The sequence below is a fragment of the Perognathus longimembris genome, chromosome 7 (genome assembly GCF_023159225.1).
Source record: "Perognathus longimembris pacificus isolate PPM17 chromosome 7, ASM2315922v1, whole genome shotgun sequence".
In the NCBI taxonomy this organism is placed as follows: Eukaryota; Metazoa; Chordata; class Mammalia; order Rodentia; family Heteromyidae; genus Perognathus; species Perognathus longimembris.
In genome coordinates, this window is record NC_063167.1 from 18,991,574 (window position 1) to 19,006,981 (window position 15,408).

The 15,408-nt window shown below is 58.8% G+C and overlaps 1 protein-coding gene across 1 annotated transcript in view; it reads right to left on the reverse strand.

Annotated features, from left to right (window-relative positions):
• The window catches only part of Sdc3 (syndecan 3), a 32,671-nt gene extending 18,045 nt beyond the window's left edge, over positions 1-14,626 (reverse strand). The window contains exon 1 of the mRNA XM_048352100.1: positions 14,483-14,626. Coding sequence (XP_048208057.1) covers positions 14,483-14,626 — 144 coding nt within the window. The remainder of the gene's footprint in view (positions 1-14,482) is intronic.
• Between the last annotated feature and the right edge of the window lie 782 nt (positions 14,627-15,408).

The window sequence follows — 15,408 nt, forward strand, 5'->3', positions numbered from 1 at the left end:
CTCCTGCCCCTGGCCACCTAGCGAGGGCCCAGCAGCACCCTTTACATGTATGCTGTGGAGGCGTCTTCTCAACCACCCTCCAGAGATCTCTGCTCCCTGCCTCACCCCCTGGCCACACCCCACACACACCCGGGAAATGAATGGAGGCTGGCAGGAACCACCTGGGGAATGTGAAGCCACTTCAGAAGAAACAGCCAGCAGCTCCCTCAAATGTTACACGGACCTTCCATATGACACCACGTGTGCATCTCTCAGAAAAATGAAAACACCTATCCACATTAAAGGAAAAAAAAACAAAGAGCCAGGTGCTACTGGCTCACGCCTGTAATCCTAGCCACTCAGGAGGCTGAGGTCTGAGGACCACAGTTCAAAGCCAGCCCAGGCAAGAAAGTCCACCAGACTCTTATCTACAGTAACCAGAAGTGGTGCTATGGCTCAACATGGTAGAGCACTAGCCTTGAGCAAAAGAGCTCAGAGACAGAGTCCAGGCCCTGAGTCCAAGCCCCATGACCACCACCAACAACAAAAAAGTCAACAGTACCCATCCACAGTAGACAAGAAGTTGAAACTACTAGCCAAGTGTCCATCAACTGAAGCCCGATGCAGTACATCTGAACAATGGACAAAGTGGGATGGGGGGAGGGTTGCTACTGGGGCTTGAACTCAGGGCCTCACGCTCTTGTTTGACTTTTTCACTCAAGGCTGGCATTCAACCACATGAACCTCCACTTGTGTGGGGTTTTACTGGTTAACTGGATAAAAGAGCCTCATAGCTTTGACTATAACTCACGATCCTCCAATCTCAGCCTCCTGAGTAGCTAGGGCGACAGATGTAGGTTACCAGAGCCTAGCTCCAAACAATGGACTGTTATTTAGCAGAAACAGTTTTAAAAAATGATAGCAATGCACACAACAATATGAATGCCCTTCAAAACATCATGTTGCAGGAAAGAAATCAGAGACAAGTGTGGCCGTGCACAAGGATAATCCTAGCTGCACAGGAAATGAAGATCAGGAAGATCAGAGTTCAAAGTCAGCCTAGGCAAAAGATTAGAATGACTCTATTTCAACGAACACGCGAGATGTGGCGATGCTACCTGTCATCCCAGCTATGTCAAAGGGCAAAGGTAGGAAGACTGTGGTCTGACTGTGACCCAGGTAAAAAGCGCAAGCAAGACTCTATTTGGAAAATAACCTAAAGCACAAAGGGAGGGAGAGTATGGCTCATGTGGCAGAGGGTCTGCCTAGCAAGAATACGGCCCTGAGTTTAAACTCCTTTCTGCCAAAAGAAAAGAGAAAAGCAGTTACAAAAATAAACTACATACTGAATGGTTTCCTCAAATGAAATGTGCGGGACTGGCAAATCACAGCACAGAAAGCAGATGGGTGGGGCTAGGACTGGGTGGTCAGGGAGTAACAGGGTGTACAGACAGATCTGGGGAGGGTGTGTGTGTGCCAGTACTGGGGCTTGCCTCAGAAATAGCTAGGATTATAGGCACTAGGGTTTCTCTTCAGAGTGATGAAAGTTTTCTGAAATGGGGGGTACTAGCATAACCCTGCAGACATACTGGGAGGTGTGGGGACATGGTTGCCTCCTTTATCCACAGAGAACCCAATCCAAGCCCCCCAGTCGTGTGGCCACATGGCCACAGAGTTCGTCCGTTTGTGCTTTATGCCAGTGTCACCGTGTGTTCCTGTCCTTGTGCTTTGGAGAAACTGGTTGGTAACAAAAGGATCACCTGGACATCAGCACCGTGACACTGCAAGTGACCGTGGGCAGGTAACAGAGTGGACGATGTGCCCACCCCATACACGAGGGTGCCACTTAAACCTGAGGTGCTGCCAGGCATTCGCTCACAGTGAGAGCAAAGGACGCACTTAGGACAGGAACATAAAAGCGCAATCCCGACATGCTGCCGATCATATAAAATAATGGAAATGAACTCCAGGAAATGGAAATGGAAACAAAAGGTTTTGGGGTTGTTGTTGTTTTTTTTTTTCCTTTGTGGCTGTTTTTGTTTTCTTCTGTTTCTGTCTTATCTGTTTCCGGGAGGATGAGGGGGCACAGAAATGGAGGGACACAGGGTGAACAAAGGCAGCAGCAGGGCTCACTAGACACTATGTGGAGGAGGAACTACACAACTTGTGGGGGGAGAACTGGGAGAGAACGAGGGAAGGGGTGACAAAACAAGTTTTAAAAATTTTAAACAGATGAGATGTTTATTTGTGAACTTTTCCATTTTCGTGTTTTCAAGCTGCCGCTGAGTGCGGGTGACTGAAATGGTGGGAAGAAAAGCCGTGGGGGGCGGGTGGGGTGCTGTACACACTTCAGATGAGCAAACCCGATGCTTCTTAAAGAAAGAAGAAAGGTCAAACTGAGGCTCAGAGAGGGGGCACGTGCTCAGGGCCACACCGCAGAGCCTGGACTTGAATTCAGGTCCTCGGGAGTAGCGGAGTTCCTTGTCTCCTTCCTGCCCACCCTCTCCCCCATTTGGGCAGCTCCTATGCCCAGCCCTCAGCGAGTGGCTGGATGGCCCAGCCTGAGGGAGGGAGGCAGCTCAGACCTGTTTCCTAGCTGTTGGTTCAGGAGTCCTGAGGCATCGGTGTGGTACCCTCAGAAAAGGGGGCTGAGAACACATCCCTGCCCAGCAAGGGGCAGAAACACATGGAGACCCCAGTGGTCAGATACGAGTCCATCTGCACCCTGCTGGCCGTGGTTATCCAGGACAGCCAGGAGGACAGACACCCAGCACCAGTTCGAGGCCCACCTCCACCCAGGCCAGCTGGTAGCCGCCAAGCCCAGGCAGGTTTCCATCCTCTGCTCGACAAAGGCCGGTCCTGTCTGTCCCAAGGGCTGAGCCCAGGCTCCAGCTGCCAGGCTCTCCAGCCAGGTGCTCAGAAGCCCCCAGCTTCACCCTCACAGCTGAACCCCAGGTGTGCCTCCAGTCCCAACCCCCAGTCCTCTGCCTCTAGCCCTCCAATGGTTGTGAAGATGTCAGGTGACCTCACAGAGGCTCAAGCTACAGGGCAGGAGGCACAGGGGCTCTAGAGGAGGGGAAGGCTAAGAATGACACAGGATCCCCTACCCTACTTCTGGTTCCCAGTGAGGGAGGAAGGAACCAGTGCACCCCCCCATGTCCTACCAGCCCTGCCTCAGCCCACAGCGCAGGCAGGCTCTCCCACTTAGCTGAGAGGGACCCTGAGTCTCCTGCCCACCCCACTCAGCCAGGACCGAGGCCACACCTCCCCACCCTCCTCCTCCCCGCTAGGGTCAGGACTCCCAGCTTCTGCCACCTGACCCCAAGGGTACCAGCTTTGTCCTCTCCTCACACAGAACAGCCTAGACCCTAAGGAATGAGAGACAAAGAGAGAGGAAGAGGAGACAGGGAGAGAAAGGGAGAAGGGGGGAAGACAGAGAGAGAAAGAGAGAGAGAGAGAGAGACAGAACACATCCAAGGTCTCACCCAGGAACCAAAGGAAACTTCTCTGTAGAAAGCAGTGTGTGCGAGGAGAGGACCTGGGATGGAAAAGATGGACACAGAGCTGGACATCATAGGGCAAGAGATGTGGCTAAGACTTCTGCTCCCCAAGCCCAAGACAAAAAAAAATGCTTGCCACCCATTCACCCCCATCACTCCCCAGCCCTGCTGTGTGCTGGTCCCTGAGCCACATGGCACCGTGAGCCACCTGCCCAAGGCCACCAGTTGACCAGTACAGGCCAGAGCCCTACAACCCGTGTCTGTGGTTTTTCCCCATATGCATGTGTCCTTTGGAACACAGAGGGAAGAGGGCCAGGCCCGCGCCCCTCCCCCAGGGCCCCGCCACCATGCCTCACCTGCAGTACTCCTCAGCAGAGCACTTCCCACACCCAGCCTGACTCTGCCTGGGAAATGATGGTGGCACCTCCATGACAGGCACGGCTAACAGTCCCTCTGCACTTCCAAATGCCCCAGGAACTCAGGGGCCTCCTCACAGAGGCCTCCCCAGCCCAGTGCTCACCCTGTCCCTCATCCCAGCTCAGGCCTCAAATCCCACCTCTCTCAGTTGAACCTCATCTTTGTACTTCATCGGAAATGTGCCCATAGCCAGGCACCAGTGGCTCACACCTAGAATGCTAGGGGAGGTGAAGATTTAAGAATCAAGGTTTCAAAGCCAGCCTGGGCAGGAAAGTCCATGAGACTCTTAGCTCCAATGATCCACCAGCAAGCTCAAAGTGGAGGCATGGCTCAAGCGGTAGAGCTATGTGAAGGAACAGTACCCACTCCCAGAGCCTGAGTTCAAGCCCCAGAGATGCATTTTTGAAAAGGTGGGTTCCCCAGAGCTTAGAAAGAAGGCTCCTGGTGATGACTGTGAGTGAGGACTGTGGGGGGGGGGGGAAGAGGGGGTGGCGCTGCCTGGCCTGGCCTCTCTCCCTCCCTCTCCTCCTCCCATCTGCCCCTAGGGCTTGGGACATCACACAGAGCCCATCCCCACACAGGAGCTGGAGGAGGGGCAGAGCCCCGCCCCTTCATCCTGGTCTTAATCACCCAAGGAGGCCAGATGACCAGCTGCCCTGAGCCCAGGCTCCTGGGACCCTGGGATTAAGACCTGGGATTAGGGGCAGACACAGCCCTGGCAGCTCGGAGCCCTGGCCCTGCGTCTGTGCACACTCAAGCATGTGGGGGCGTCTCCAGGCTAGCCCACATTCACCCATGAGCACATATCTGAGGGAGGGTGGGCTTAGATGCAGGGCTAGGCCTGGCCATGTGAGCACACGGAGAGGGGTGTGCATGTGTGTAGAGGTGTCCCTGTTTCTGTGTCTCGGTGTGCACATCTCTACACATGCCTCCCGGCCTCTCCCACCATCCCCCATCCCCCAGGAGCTGCATCTGGGAAAGAAGAAGGGTAAAAATGGGGACTCCCACTCCCCTCGGTATAAGACAGCCCCCAGCCCCATGCCTCTGCACAGACACCTCGCAACACTCACACACATGTGTGTGCAAAACATGCCCCCCTCACCCAGACCCAAGTCTGGACAGAAACACACCCAGGGTAACCTGCAGGAAAGGGCCCAGCTCTACCACACCCTCTACCCAAGCCCCATCCCTCTGGACCTGCACAGAGCCCTCCCCCCCACCGCCCCCGCCCCAGCACCTCAGCTCTCCTGAGAACAGGACTTAGCTTCCAGAGGACAATCAGGGAGGGACCGTCACCTGAGGGCTGTTAGTCCCCACTGTTACCCTGACTTTGGGCTCAGTGACCTTGTCCCTCACAGGCCAGAGTGGGCTCTGGACCCCACCTGTACCTGGGGACCTGCACCTGGAGCTCAGCCCCAGATCATCCCCAGGGGAATCCTCAGGCCCTGTCCAACTGAGTCACAGCCATGGAGATGGGGAGGGGGGGCTCCAACCAACCAGAGAGGGAGGGAGGACCTCAGGGAATCAGAGCAGGAGGAGGGGGAGTGGTGGGAGAGGAGGGAAGGAAGGAGGAGGGAGAACTGCAACCAAAGGTGGAAGAGGAAGGGGGGCAGGAGGAAGCATAGGAGAGGAAGGAAGCCCAGCATCCATCCACAGGCAAGATGGAGTTCAGAAGGGTCCCATGCCCCTTCCCCTCTCCACCCCTCTTCAGTTAACAGAGGCCGGACAGCCACACCTCCCTAGCTACATTCCACACCCCTCTTCTCCAAATTTGGAGGGTCCTGGGAGGGAGAGGGGTTCTGGAGAAGGACAAGGTGTGACTGTGGGGAGAACTAGAAATAAAACAGACTGAGGATGTGTGAACAACAGAAAGAAACAATGTAGCAATGTCAGAATGGGGGGGAAGAAGACTAAGTACCTGTGGGGGCTGACAGGGAGATGATGTAATGAAGGCTTCGCAGCTGTGACAATGTATTCCAGGGAGAGCTGGCGGGGGAGGGGACAGACATGGGGCCTGGCAAAGAATCAGTACCAGGAGAGAGAGGAGGGGGAAGGACAGAAAGAGGAGCCCAGGGTGCTTGGGAACTCAGAAGGGTCACCTGGGCTGGGCTTTGAAAGGTAAGAGTTTTCTGGAGAAAGAACAGTCCACAGAGAAATCCATTGCCCGAGTGGGCATGAAGAAGGGATGATGGTCTGCCTGTGCCTACAAGGCCTTGGCGATAGGCAGCGGCACAGTCCTGCTGGGCAAAGAGATGAGGTTGGGGAGCTACACTGGACACACTGAAGGGAATGGACTGGGCATGGGGGCAGCTGGGGAAGGCGGCGGGTCAGGGAAGGCTTCCTAGAAGAAGAGGCGAAGCTAGGCCTGAATTCTGGGCAAAGCAGAAACAGACGAGACCAAACAGCACGGTGAACGGGGCCCCGGGCCAGGGATCAGGAGCTATGGAGCAGAGTCCCAGCTCAGCCACCAACCTGCTGATCTTTCGGGCAGCCGCTGTGCTGCTCTGGCCTTCAGCTTCCCCAAACACAAGGATTCCACATTGCTATGACTTGACACCAACACGTTGACCTCAGTTTCCCCCTTGGGACAATGAGCAACTTAGACAAGAAGATTTTCAGAGCTCCATGAGCTGCCATCATTTCCAGTCCTCCACCTGTCCCCAGTCTGGGCTCCCTGGCCTCCGCTGAGGCCCAGTATGTACAGAAAGCTGCCCCATGTGGAGGCCAGGAGGCCTCCATCCCATCCCTGGCCTGGGCCCCTCACACACACACCCAGCAGCCACCCAAGTTTGGGCTCCCAGCCAGGCCCACACGGCCTCCACAGCTCCCACGTTCCAGGTAGCAGGGGCTGCTTTTGCGCAGGCCGTGAGGCTCTAATCCCCACAGGGCCACTTACTCTGAGTGCTTGGATGAGTTAGTCACCTCTCTGGGCCTCTTTCTCCACTTCAGGTAAAATCAAGGTATTAGTATGGGATGAACTGAGGGGGAAACAAGGATGAACTGAGGGGTTGGGTTCTTTTTGGGGGGGGGCGTTGAGGGGGTTTAGGGGTTTTCTTCGTGCTAGCCCTTGAACTCAGGACCTGGGTGCTCTCCCCAGGAGGCCAGGCGTCACTCAGTGAAACAACACACTCCTCAGAAACAACACCCCTGCAGACAAAGTGCTCCCCTGTCCATGCAGGAACCCCACCGCCCCACACCCTCTAGTTCCTCAATACACTGTGAGCTTTCCACCTCTGAGTGCCTACTCTGGGCCCAGTGCCTCACTGCACAGCTGGGGCAGGGGACACAGCCTCCACGGATCCCTCCTGGGTCTGAGTGAAAGCCAATTCCTCAGTTTCCCCATTCGCGGCTTTACCTAACTGAGGTCGGGCAGCAGTGCTCACACAGTGAATGGGGGGAGGGGATGTCAGGTCAGCACCAGGGTGGAGACTGGGACCCAGGTCCTGGACTCCTGCCCAGCCCTCACCCGGCCTGGACCTAACTGATTATGCTCCATGTTGGGGGGAGAGGCGGTGCCCAATGTGACAGGAGAGGCCAGGCCCTTCTCCATCCAATCTCCACGTCACAAGTGTGAAGGGGCTAGGGGGAGTCACCTCTGAGATGACAATCATGAAGAAAGTTCATCGTTAAAACCAACTAAGCTTTTAACTAGTTGCCAACTGGTTAAGGAGCACTAAGGAAGGGCACAGCCTAACAAGCCAGGAACCACCATCATGGCCTCAGCTAGAAAAGCAGCGTGGGCTGTGGGCTGAGAGCCACCTGCCCACGTTCACCTGCTGTCAGTGGCAGAGCTGCAGTTTGCACCTGACTGTGGGGGGCGGGGGGCTTCCTCCTTTTCCACGGTGCCCAGTACAACACACACCTCCCAGGCAGCAGGACACCTGACAGCTGAACACACCCACCACCATCCCCAGCACAGGGCCCTGATACCACAGGCGCGGGCCAGCCTGAGCCATGCCATGCAGAGTCCCGCCCAGCGCTCAGCCTGGGCCCTGGGCGCCAGCCCTGGACCGCCGTGAGGGGGGACAGAGCATGACTGGGCCTGGGCAAGTACTGGCCACTGTCACTGCTGTGCTCACTGCCATCTGTACCTGACTGTCCCCAGCATGGGGAGCATAGGAAGGGCAGGAAGCAGGGGGGACTCGGCCACAGACACCCTGTCCCACCCCTGGGGCAGTCCATCCCCCAGGAGGCCCAGTGACCCCTCTAGTGTGGAGAGGGGTGGGTGCATGGGCTCCACAGGCACCCCTCAGGTGGGCGGAGGGCCTCCCTTCTGCTCCCAGGAGCCTGGCAGGCTGGGCAGGGCCACCCGCCTCTCAAGGCCCTCAAACAGCCTAACATGCCAGCAGTGGAATTGGCAATGCATTTGCTGCAATTAGATTTCCCAGCTCTTGCTGGCAATTGATTCTAAATGACTCTCATTAAGTCTGGGCTGGCAGGCAGGGTGGGGAGCAGCGGACGGGGAGGGGGAGTCTACTTGGTGGTGCAGGGGAGCTAGGAGACTGAGGGTGGTGGGGACAGAGCTTGAACCCAGGGAGAAAGCAGCACTTGGGCTTGCAACCTGGAAGCCCACAGCCCATCTCAACACAAGGATGGCAGCTTCATCAGCACCACCCCAGAAAACCCAGGCCCTGATGGGTGTCCTGACAAGACCAGCCATGGCAAAGGGGGGCGGAAGAGAAACCAATGCCTGTACAATGAGCCCCACAGGCCTCTAATGTGGCCTGAATCCTGCCAGTGCCAATCGGGAGTCCCTGCTCAATGCCTCAGCCAAGGCTCTGCTGAGGGCCACCCATGACCACGCCCACATGGTGCCCGAGGGAAAGCCTGCTCCTGTCCCCAGAGAGTGTGGCTCCTGGGCAAGAACAAGAGCGCAGGGAAAGATCAAAAGCCAGTTTAGGTAAGAGGAAGAAACACGCATTATTTACTTTACTACTTTTTCAGTTTTACTTTATTATCTCATAGTATCCATCCCCCAACAATCCAGAGACCACATTATAAAGAAAAGACTATGGCTCATACCTGTCATCCTAGCTACTTAGGAAGCTGAGATTTGAGGATCACAGTTCAAAGCCAGCCTGGGCAGGAAAATCTCACAGACTCTTAACTCCAACGAGCTACCATAAAGCTGGAAATGGAGCTGGGGCTCAAATAGGAGAGCGCTAGACTTGAGCACAAAAGCTTAGGGGCAGCGCCCTGAGTTCAAGCCTCAGGACTGGAACTTTTTGTTTTCATTAAAAAAGAAGAGACTGAAGCTCAGATAGGTTAAGTGAAATTGCCAAGGTCACACAGCAAGGAACTGGAAGAACTAGGATTTCAGCCCTAGACTAGTGGGCTCAAGGGTCTTCCCTGCTCGTACTTCAAGTTGTACCCTCAAGTTCGGAGGCTCCCCAGATATCAGCACCCAGGGTGGGAGAGGGGGATAGGGAGTAGAAGGCAAAGCCTGGGATAACGGGGGTTAGAGCCCTTTCTACCCAGTATACAAGGGCAGCATGGGCAGTCCATGCCTTCCGCCCTCAGCAGCCAGGTAGGAGAGGGGGCACCCCTCCCCAGCCCCACACCAGGCCCTCAGCCTAGGCCTCTCAGGCTCCCCTATAATCACAGCTTCCTGTTTGGCACTGACACTGGGCCTAGTTGTTGGGGGAGGGGCACATCCACCCCTCCGCCTGAGGCCTGCTCTGGACAGAGTGGGGGCCGGAAGTGAAGGCTCCCTGGCCTGGAATCTTGGGAGGCTGAGAGCCAAGACAAGTGAGATGTCTGTCAACAGACCTGATGCTCCCGGGATGTGGAGGAATGCTATGCCCAAAGAAGTCCCAAAGGGGCCAGGCCCATCCGAGACTCTGCTCTGGCTGGCGTGCAGTTTAAGAGGCTTGGAGGAGCAAGGGGCTGGGCCCTGGCAGCCCCAGGCTCTGGCCACCCTGCCCCCTCCAGACACAAAATCACAGGGCTCCATGAAAGCTGGGCTGTAGCCCAGACCCACAGCAACGAGGTCCCTGCCAGATATGGTGGCAGCGCCCGGGTGCTCAGACCACAGGCCTGGCCTGTGCAGCCCCTGGCGCCGCTCAGCCCACAGCACACGCCTTAGACCCAGCAGGCCCCTGCCAGCCCCACGGTCCCCACCTACATGGCGCGGCAGATGGGGGCCCACTGGAGTCCAGCTTCCTTCTGCCTTGCACATCAGGCACCATCTGGACCTTCTCTCTGCCCAGGTGTAGAGTGAACCTGGGGTCCAGTGCATTGTGTGAGCAATGCCACTCAGGACTGTTGGGGGACCCCGCATGCCACTCTCTCTCCACTCCACTCCATCAGGCCAAAAAGAACCTCAAAGGCTGCAGGGCCAGCACCCCTGATCCAGGTTCCACTCAGCTTTCTAAGGGTCAGAGGGGGCTGAGGGCAGGCCTACCTGGGCACTGGGCACATGTGCAGAGTGACCCCCCAACACTGGGGCAGAGGCGCATGTCCAGGGGAAGGGGAGGGCCCTTGGAGAGGCAATCCTCTTGTCCAAAGATTCCAAATGCTTCCTCTCTGCGCTTCCTGACCACGTGGCCCTGACAGGAGCCCCTCACACACAACCCTGTCACCACCTTCACAGTTCACAAAGCTCTCTCCTCCTAGCTCGTCCCCCAAGGTCCTCAGAGTCACCCCTTTTATGTATGCCACAGACTGAGTTGTAGAATAAGAGCCCCAGCTAGCTCCTTCCCCTGTTTTCAACTTGCCACTTGCCACAAAGACTATAAGGGAATTAAAGAGAAGAGATATGGCACCTGCCAGCTAAAAAGACAACTATCCAACAGCAACTTGTAGCTGGGTATGATAGCAAATGCCTCTATCTGCAATACTCAGGAGGCTAGGGCAGGAGGACTTGGAATTTGTGGCCAGACTAGGCTACACAGTGAGCTCTGTATCATCATCATCATCATAATCATCATCATTATGGAACCTGGCTTGGTGGCTCATATCTGTAATCCCAGCTACTCTGAAACAGATATTGAGAGAATGCAAATTTGAGGATAGTCTGAGCAAACAAGTTATCCAGACACCAACTCAACAAAAGAAAGCAGGCAGGATGGTTCACAATTGTAATCTCAGCTATTCAGAAAGGATAGTCAGGAGAATGGCCCCCGAACAAATCTGCAAGACCCTATCTGAAAAATGACCGAAGCAAAAAAGAACTGGGGGCATGAATCAAATGGTTGAGCGTGTGCCTAGCAAGCACAAGGTCCTGAGTTCAAATCTCAGTAGTGAAGAAAAAATTAAAATCAACACATAGACAGTAGCTAAAATGAAGATCATATGCAGAGGAAGGAGGCCCCAGAGAATGAAATATGTTGCCTAAGATTACACAGCAAGAAGGTGAGCAGTTAGGGCTGTGGCCAGTTCTGCTAGCCTACCAGCTACTCTAGTTCTGACTTGAAGCACATCATTTGAAGTACTTCTCTGTGCCCGTTTCCTCATCTGTAAATGGAGGTTCTGATCATTCCTACACCATCTTGTTACGAGTATCCTAAGGACCCAATAAAGCAGGTGAGGCACTTGGTAGGCAGGGCTGTTGGCAACACAGTTTTTAGCCCTTGGAGGCGTGGAGCTGTTCCAAACCCTGCCCTGCCCTGCCAGGCAAACTGGAGACTCATAGCCTCCTGTCCCAGATGGCCCAGGGGGCTCTGGCCTTCAGGTACCCTACTGTAGCCTCAGGAAATGGCCAGCCCTCTCCCCAAACAGCTTTAAGGGTGGAGGGACACCTGCGGCCTGCCCTGCTTGTGCGAGCCTTCTCAACCTCCTCCCCAGCCCTCCGGAGGCAGCATAACCCTGCTCACACTGGCCCAGCTCTTCCCAGAGCAGCCTCACCAGAGCCACCCTGGGGACACGGTACCCAATCCATGAAGGCCACATTGCTATCCTCCAGCTGAGCTCACCTGCCACCAACCCCAACACAGGGACCAAGGAGAAACATGCCACGCCCCAGAGAGCGGGAGGCCCCAGCTTCAAATCCCAGCGGGGCCCTGAGGCTTCTGTCAAGAATTGGTCCCCAGAGGGCAGAGGGGCAAGGCAGAAGCTGCCTCCCCCAGGACACTCCCCATGCCACCGAGAAGACCCCCAGTCCCACAGTTGGTGTCTGCAGCCTGGGGAGAAACCCCTAGTGTTCATGCTGCTCAATCTACAACCTGGCCTGCAATAGTCCCAGGTCCCCAACCTTCCATTTTTACTATGAGGACAACCTCCCCAGGCAGCCCCCCCCCCTCACTCCCAGCCAATCAGAACAGCCTGGAGAGGGAGGGGTGCTGGATGCTGGAACAGAAGGGGTGCTGACTGAGCCTCTTCCCCCCCCCCCCGCAGCCACCTTCCCCTTCCAAGATGACAGCCAGAGACTCAACACTGGCTGAGCGCTCAAAGCTTTCCCTCCATCCTCACACCCCCACATCTCAGAGGAAGCAACTAAAGCTCCAAGAGGCGAAGTGGCCCTTGCGGGCCACACAGTCACCAGCTAGAAAACGCCTGCCCTGGAGAGGACTGAAGTCACACGAAGCAGCACAGAAGAGCCCTTCCAGACCCGACTTCAGAGAGAACATGTCTCAGACGCTAACAAGTCCAGGATCCCCATCTCTGACGATGCCCTGGGTGGCCCTGGTCACCTGATTCCTCAGGAGAGATGCCGGGGACCCCTGTGCTCATCACCCACAGCCTGAGGGGCGTGGCCTCCTCCCTGGACCCCCTCCCCACCATCCCACACTCCCTGTAGGCTGAAAGGGTAGACCAGGGGTCATCTTGTCCCTCCCCTCTGCAGCCAGCCACTGCCCATCCCGTGATGTCCTCAGAGCCCACCCCCACCCCCACCCCCACACACACAGAGGCCACTCCAGGAGCCACCAGCCAGGGCTCTTCTAGTCTCACTTCAATCCCTCTCCTCTGGGTGGCATCCAGGCAACCAGGCTCCACCTCTTAACCATCTGCCTCCCAGGTGAGGCGGAGGGCAATGCCCTCCCTCAGCAGCCTGGCCCCTGGGAGGACAGGCACTTCCTCCTCCCACTGCCTGGGAACCACCCCGCCCCACCTGATGGCCTCACTCACTGGCCTTGCTCACAGACAAGTGCTGGATGGAATGGAGCCCCAGGGGCTAAAACACTGTCCCCACCCTCTGCACTCCATTCTCCCAAATACCTCCTCGGTGCTTCTGTCCCATTCTTCTGGGGAGGATGTCAGCACCCCCATTTCACGGAGGGGACCCCAAGGCTCAGAGAACCAGAACGACTTGCTCTCCAAACCACAGCATGCACGGGGACTGGTGCTGGTGAGAAGCGGCACTGCCATTCCTAGGTCTTTGATTTTTCTTTTTTTTTTGGGGGGGGGGGGTAAGAATGGTCTCCTAAAACTGCCATTGAGGAAGTGAGCGCAGACTCTACCCTCCCAGGGCAGCTCCCCAACGACCCACTTGGGAAACTGGATAAAGTACAGGCCACCAGGCACCTTAACCCTCATCGGCCCCCAACTTCCCACAGCCTGAAGAGCCTGGGGGTACCGGAAGCCACAGAGGGACCCCCACTACACACACACACACACACCTGTCCCCACCACAGACTGGCCACTGGGCTGGCACTGGGTGCACAGGCCAGGCTGAGCACCAGGGGTCCCCCCCCAAAAGGGTGGGGTTTTTTCAGCCTGGCAAGAGAGGACAGCATTGTTTCTGGAGCTAACCAAGGGGGTGTGACCCAGAAATCTCCAACCCACTGCCCGCCCAGAATCTGGACATGAGCAGCGGCGGGGAAGAACTCGCTGGGACCTGGGTCCCTGCGAGGGAGAACGTGGCTCCTGGGTCCACGCCGGCCTGGACTACGATCAGCTCCACAGCTCTGCGGGGGTCACCTCACACAGGCTCCCCACTACCGGCACACACCTCCGGGGCCTACCCCAGCCTCTGCACACAGGTACACACACACAGGCACATACAACCAGGCACGCGCACACACACGCACGCACAGGCACACAACCAGGCACACGCACACAGGCACACGCGCGCACACGGCACGGGCTCAAGCACACGCCCACCGAGGTGTCCCCCACCCGCAGCCCGGGGCCCCCCGGCGGCGGCCACATGCCCGGTGGGGGCGGGGCGGCGCCCGCCCAGGTGGGGCCGCGGCCTCCTCGCGCACCCGCCCTACAGGTCCCCCGCACCCGGGTCGGAGGTGGGCGTGCGGGGTCACCCTCGCTCACCCCGCGGGGTCACCTTCACGATCAGCCCCTCGCCGCCCCGCCGGTCGCCGGGAGGGGGCAGGGAGGTGACCCGATGATACACCCACGCCACGCGCGCCTCCCACCCGGTGCGGGAACCAGCCGGCTCCCGAAGAAAAGTGCCCGCGGTCTGCGCACACCCACGAGGGCCCAGACACACCCAGGCCGGCCCGCACGCGACCCCCGCGCCCGCCAGGCCCTTGCGGCGCCTCGGGACGGGGAGGGGACCCGACCCCCCCACCCCAGCCGCCCGGGCGGCGCTGGGGAGCCGCCGGCGCCCGCGGTGCGGCCGCGGCGGGGGGCGCGGGGTCCGGAGGTGCGGGGGGATGGTGGTGGGGTCCGGGGTCCCGGGAGGCACTCACCCCCGCGGCGCGCCCCGCGAGCAGCAGCAGCAGCAGCGGCGGCAGGAGCAGCCCGCGGGCCCCGGAGGCGGCGGCGGCGGCGGCCCCGGTCCCCGCGGCGGCCCCGTGGGCGGCCCCGGCGCGGTGCGGCGGCCCCGGCTTCATGGCGGCGGCGCGGGCGGCGGCGGGGCCTTTGTTCCGGCGCGGCGGGGCTGCGCGGCGGCGGCGGCGGCGGCGCTCGGTGCTGTGGCTCGGGGTCCGCTCGGCCGCCGGCTCCGCCTCGCTCGCTCCGCGCTCGCGGCTCCGCGCCCACAGCGGCCGCGCCCGCAGGAAGCGTGCGACGCCGCCGCCGCCGCCGCCGCCGCCGCCGGGCCGCCCCCCGCGCGGGCGGGGGAGGAGGGCGGGGCGGGCGGAGGGACGACCCCCCCACCGCGACCCGCGACCCGCCCCGGGGACCCCGAGAACCCCCGGAGACCCCGCCCCGGGGACCCCAGACACCCCTGACCCAGCGCCCCGCCCCGGGGGCCCCAGACACCCCTGGAGACCCCGCCCAGGGAGCCCCCGAGAGCCACCAGAGACCCCGCCCTGGGAACCCCACACACCCCTGACCCAGCGCCCCGCCCCGGGGGCCCCCGGGAGCCCCCCAGAGACCTCGTCCCGGGGATCCCTGACCCAGCGTCCCGCCCCGGGGACCGCGAGAACCCCTGGAGACCCCGCCCCGGGGACCCCAGACACCCCTGACCCAGCGCCCCATCCCAGGGACCCTGAGAACCCCCGGAGACCCTAAGAACGCTTGGAGACCTCGACGCGGTAACCCCAGGCCCCGCCTGACCCTGCCCTGGGAACCCCAAGAATCTACCCTGGCCCGAGGACTCTCGACCCCCTGGCCCCAAGCCCCCATCCTGGGAACCCCGAAAGTCCCCAGGGACCCCGCCCTGAGGACCCTG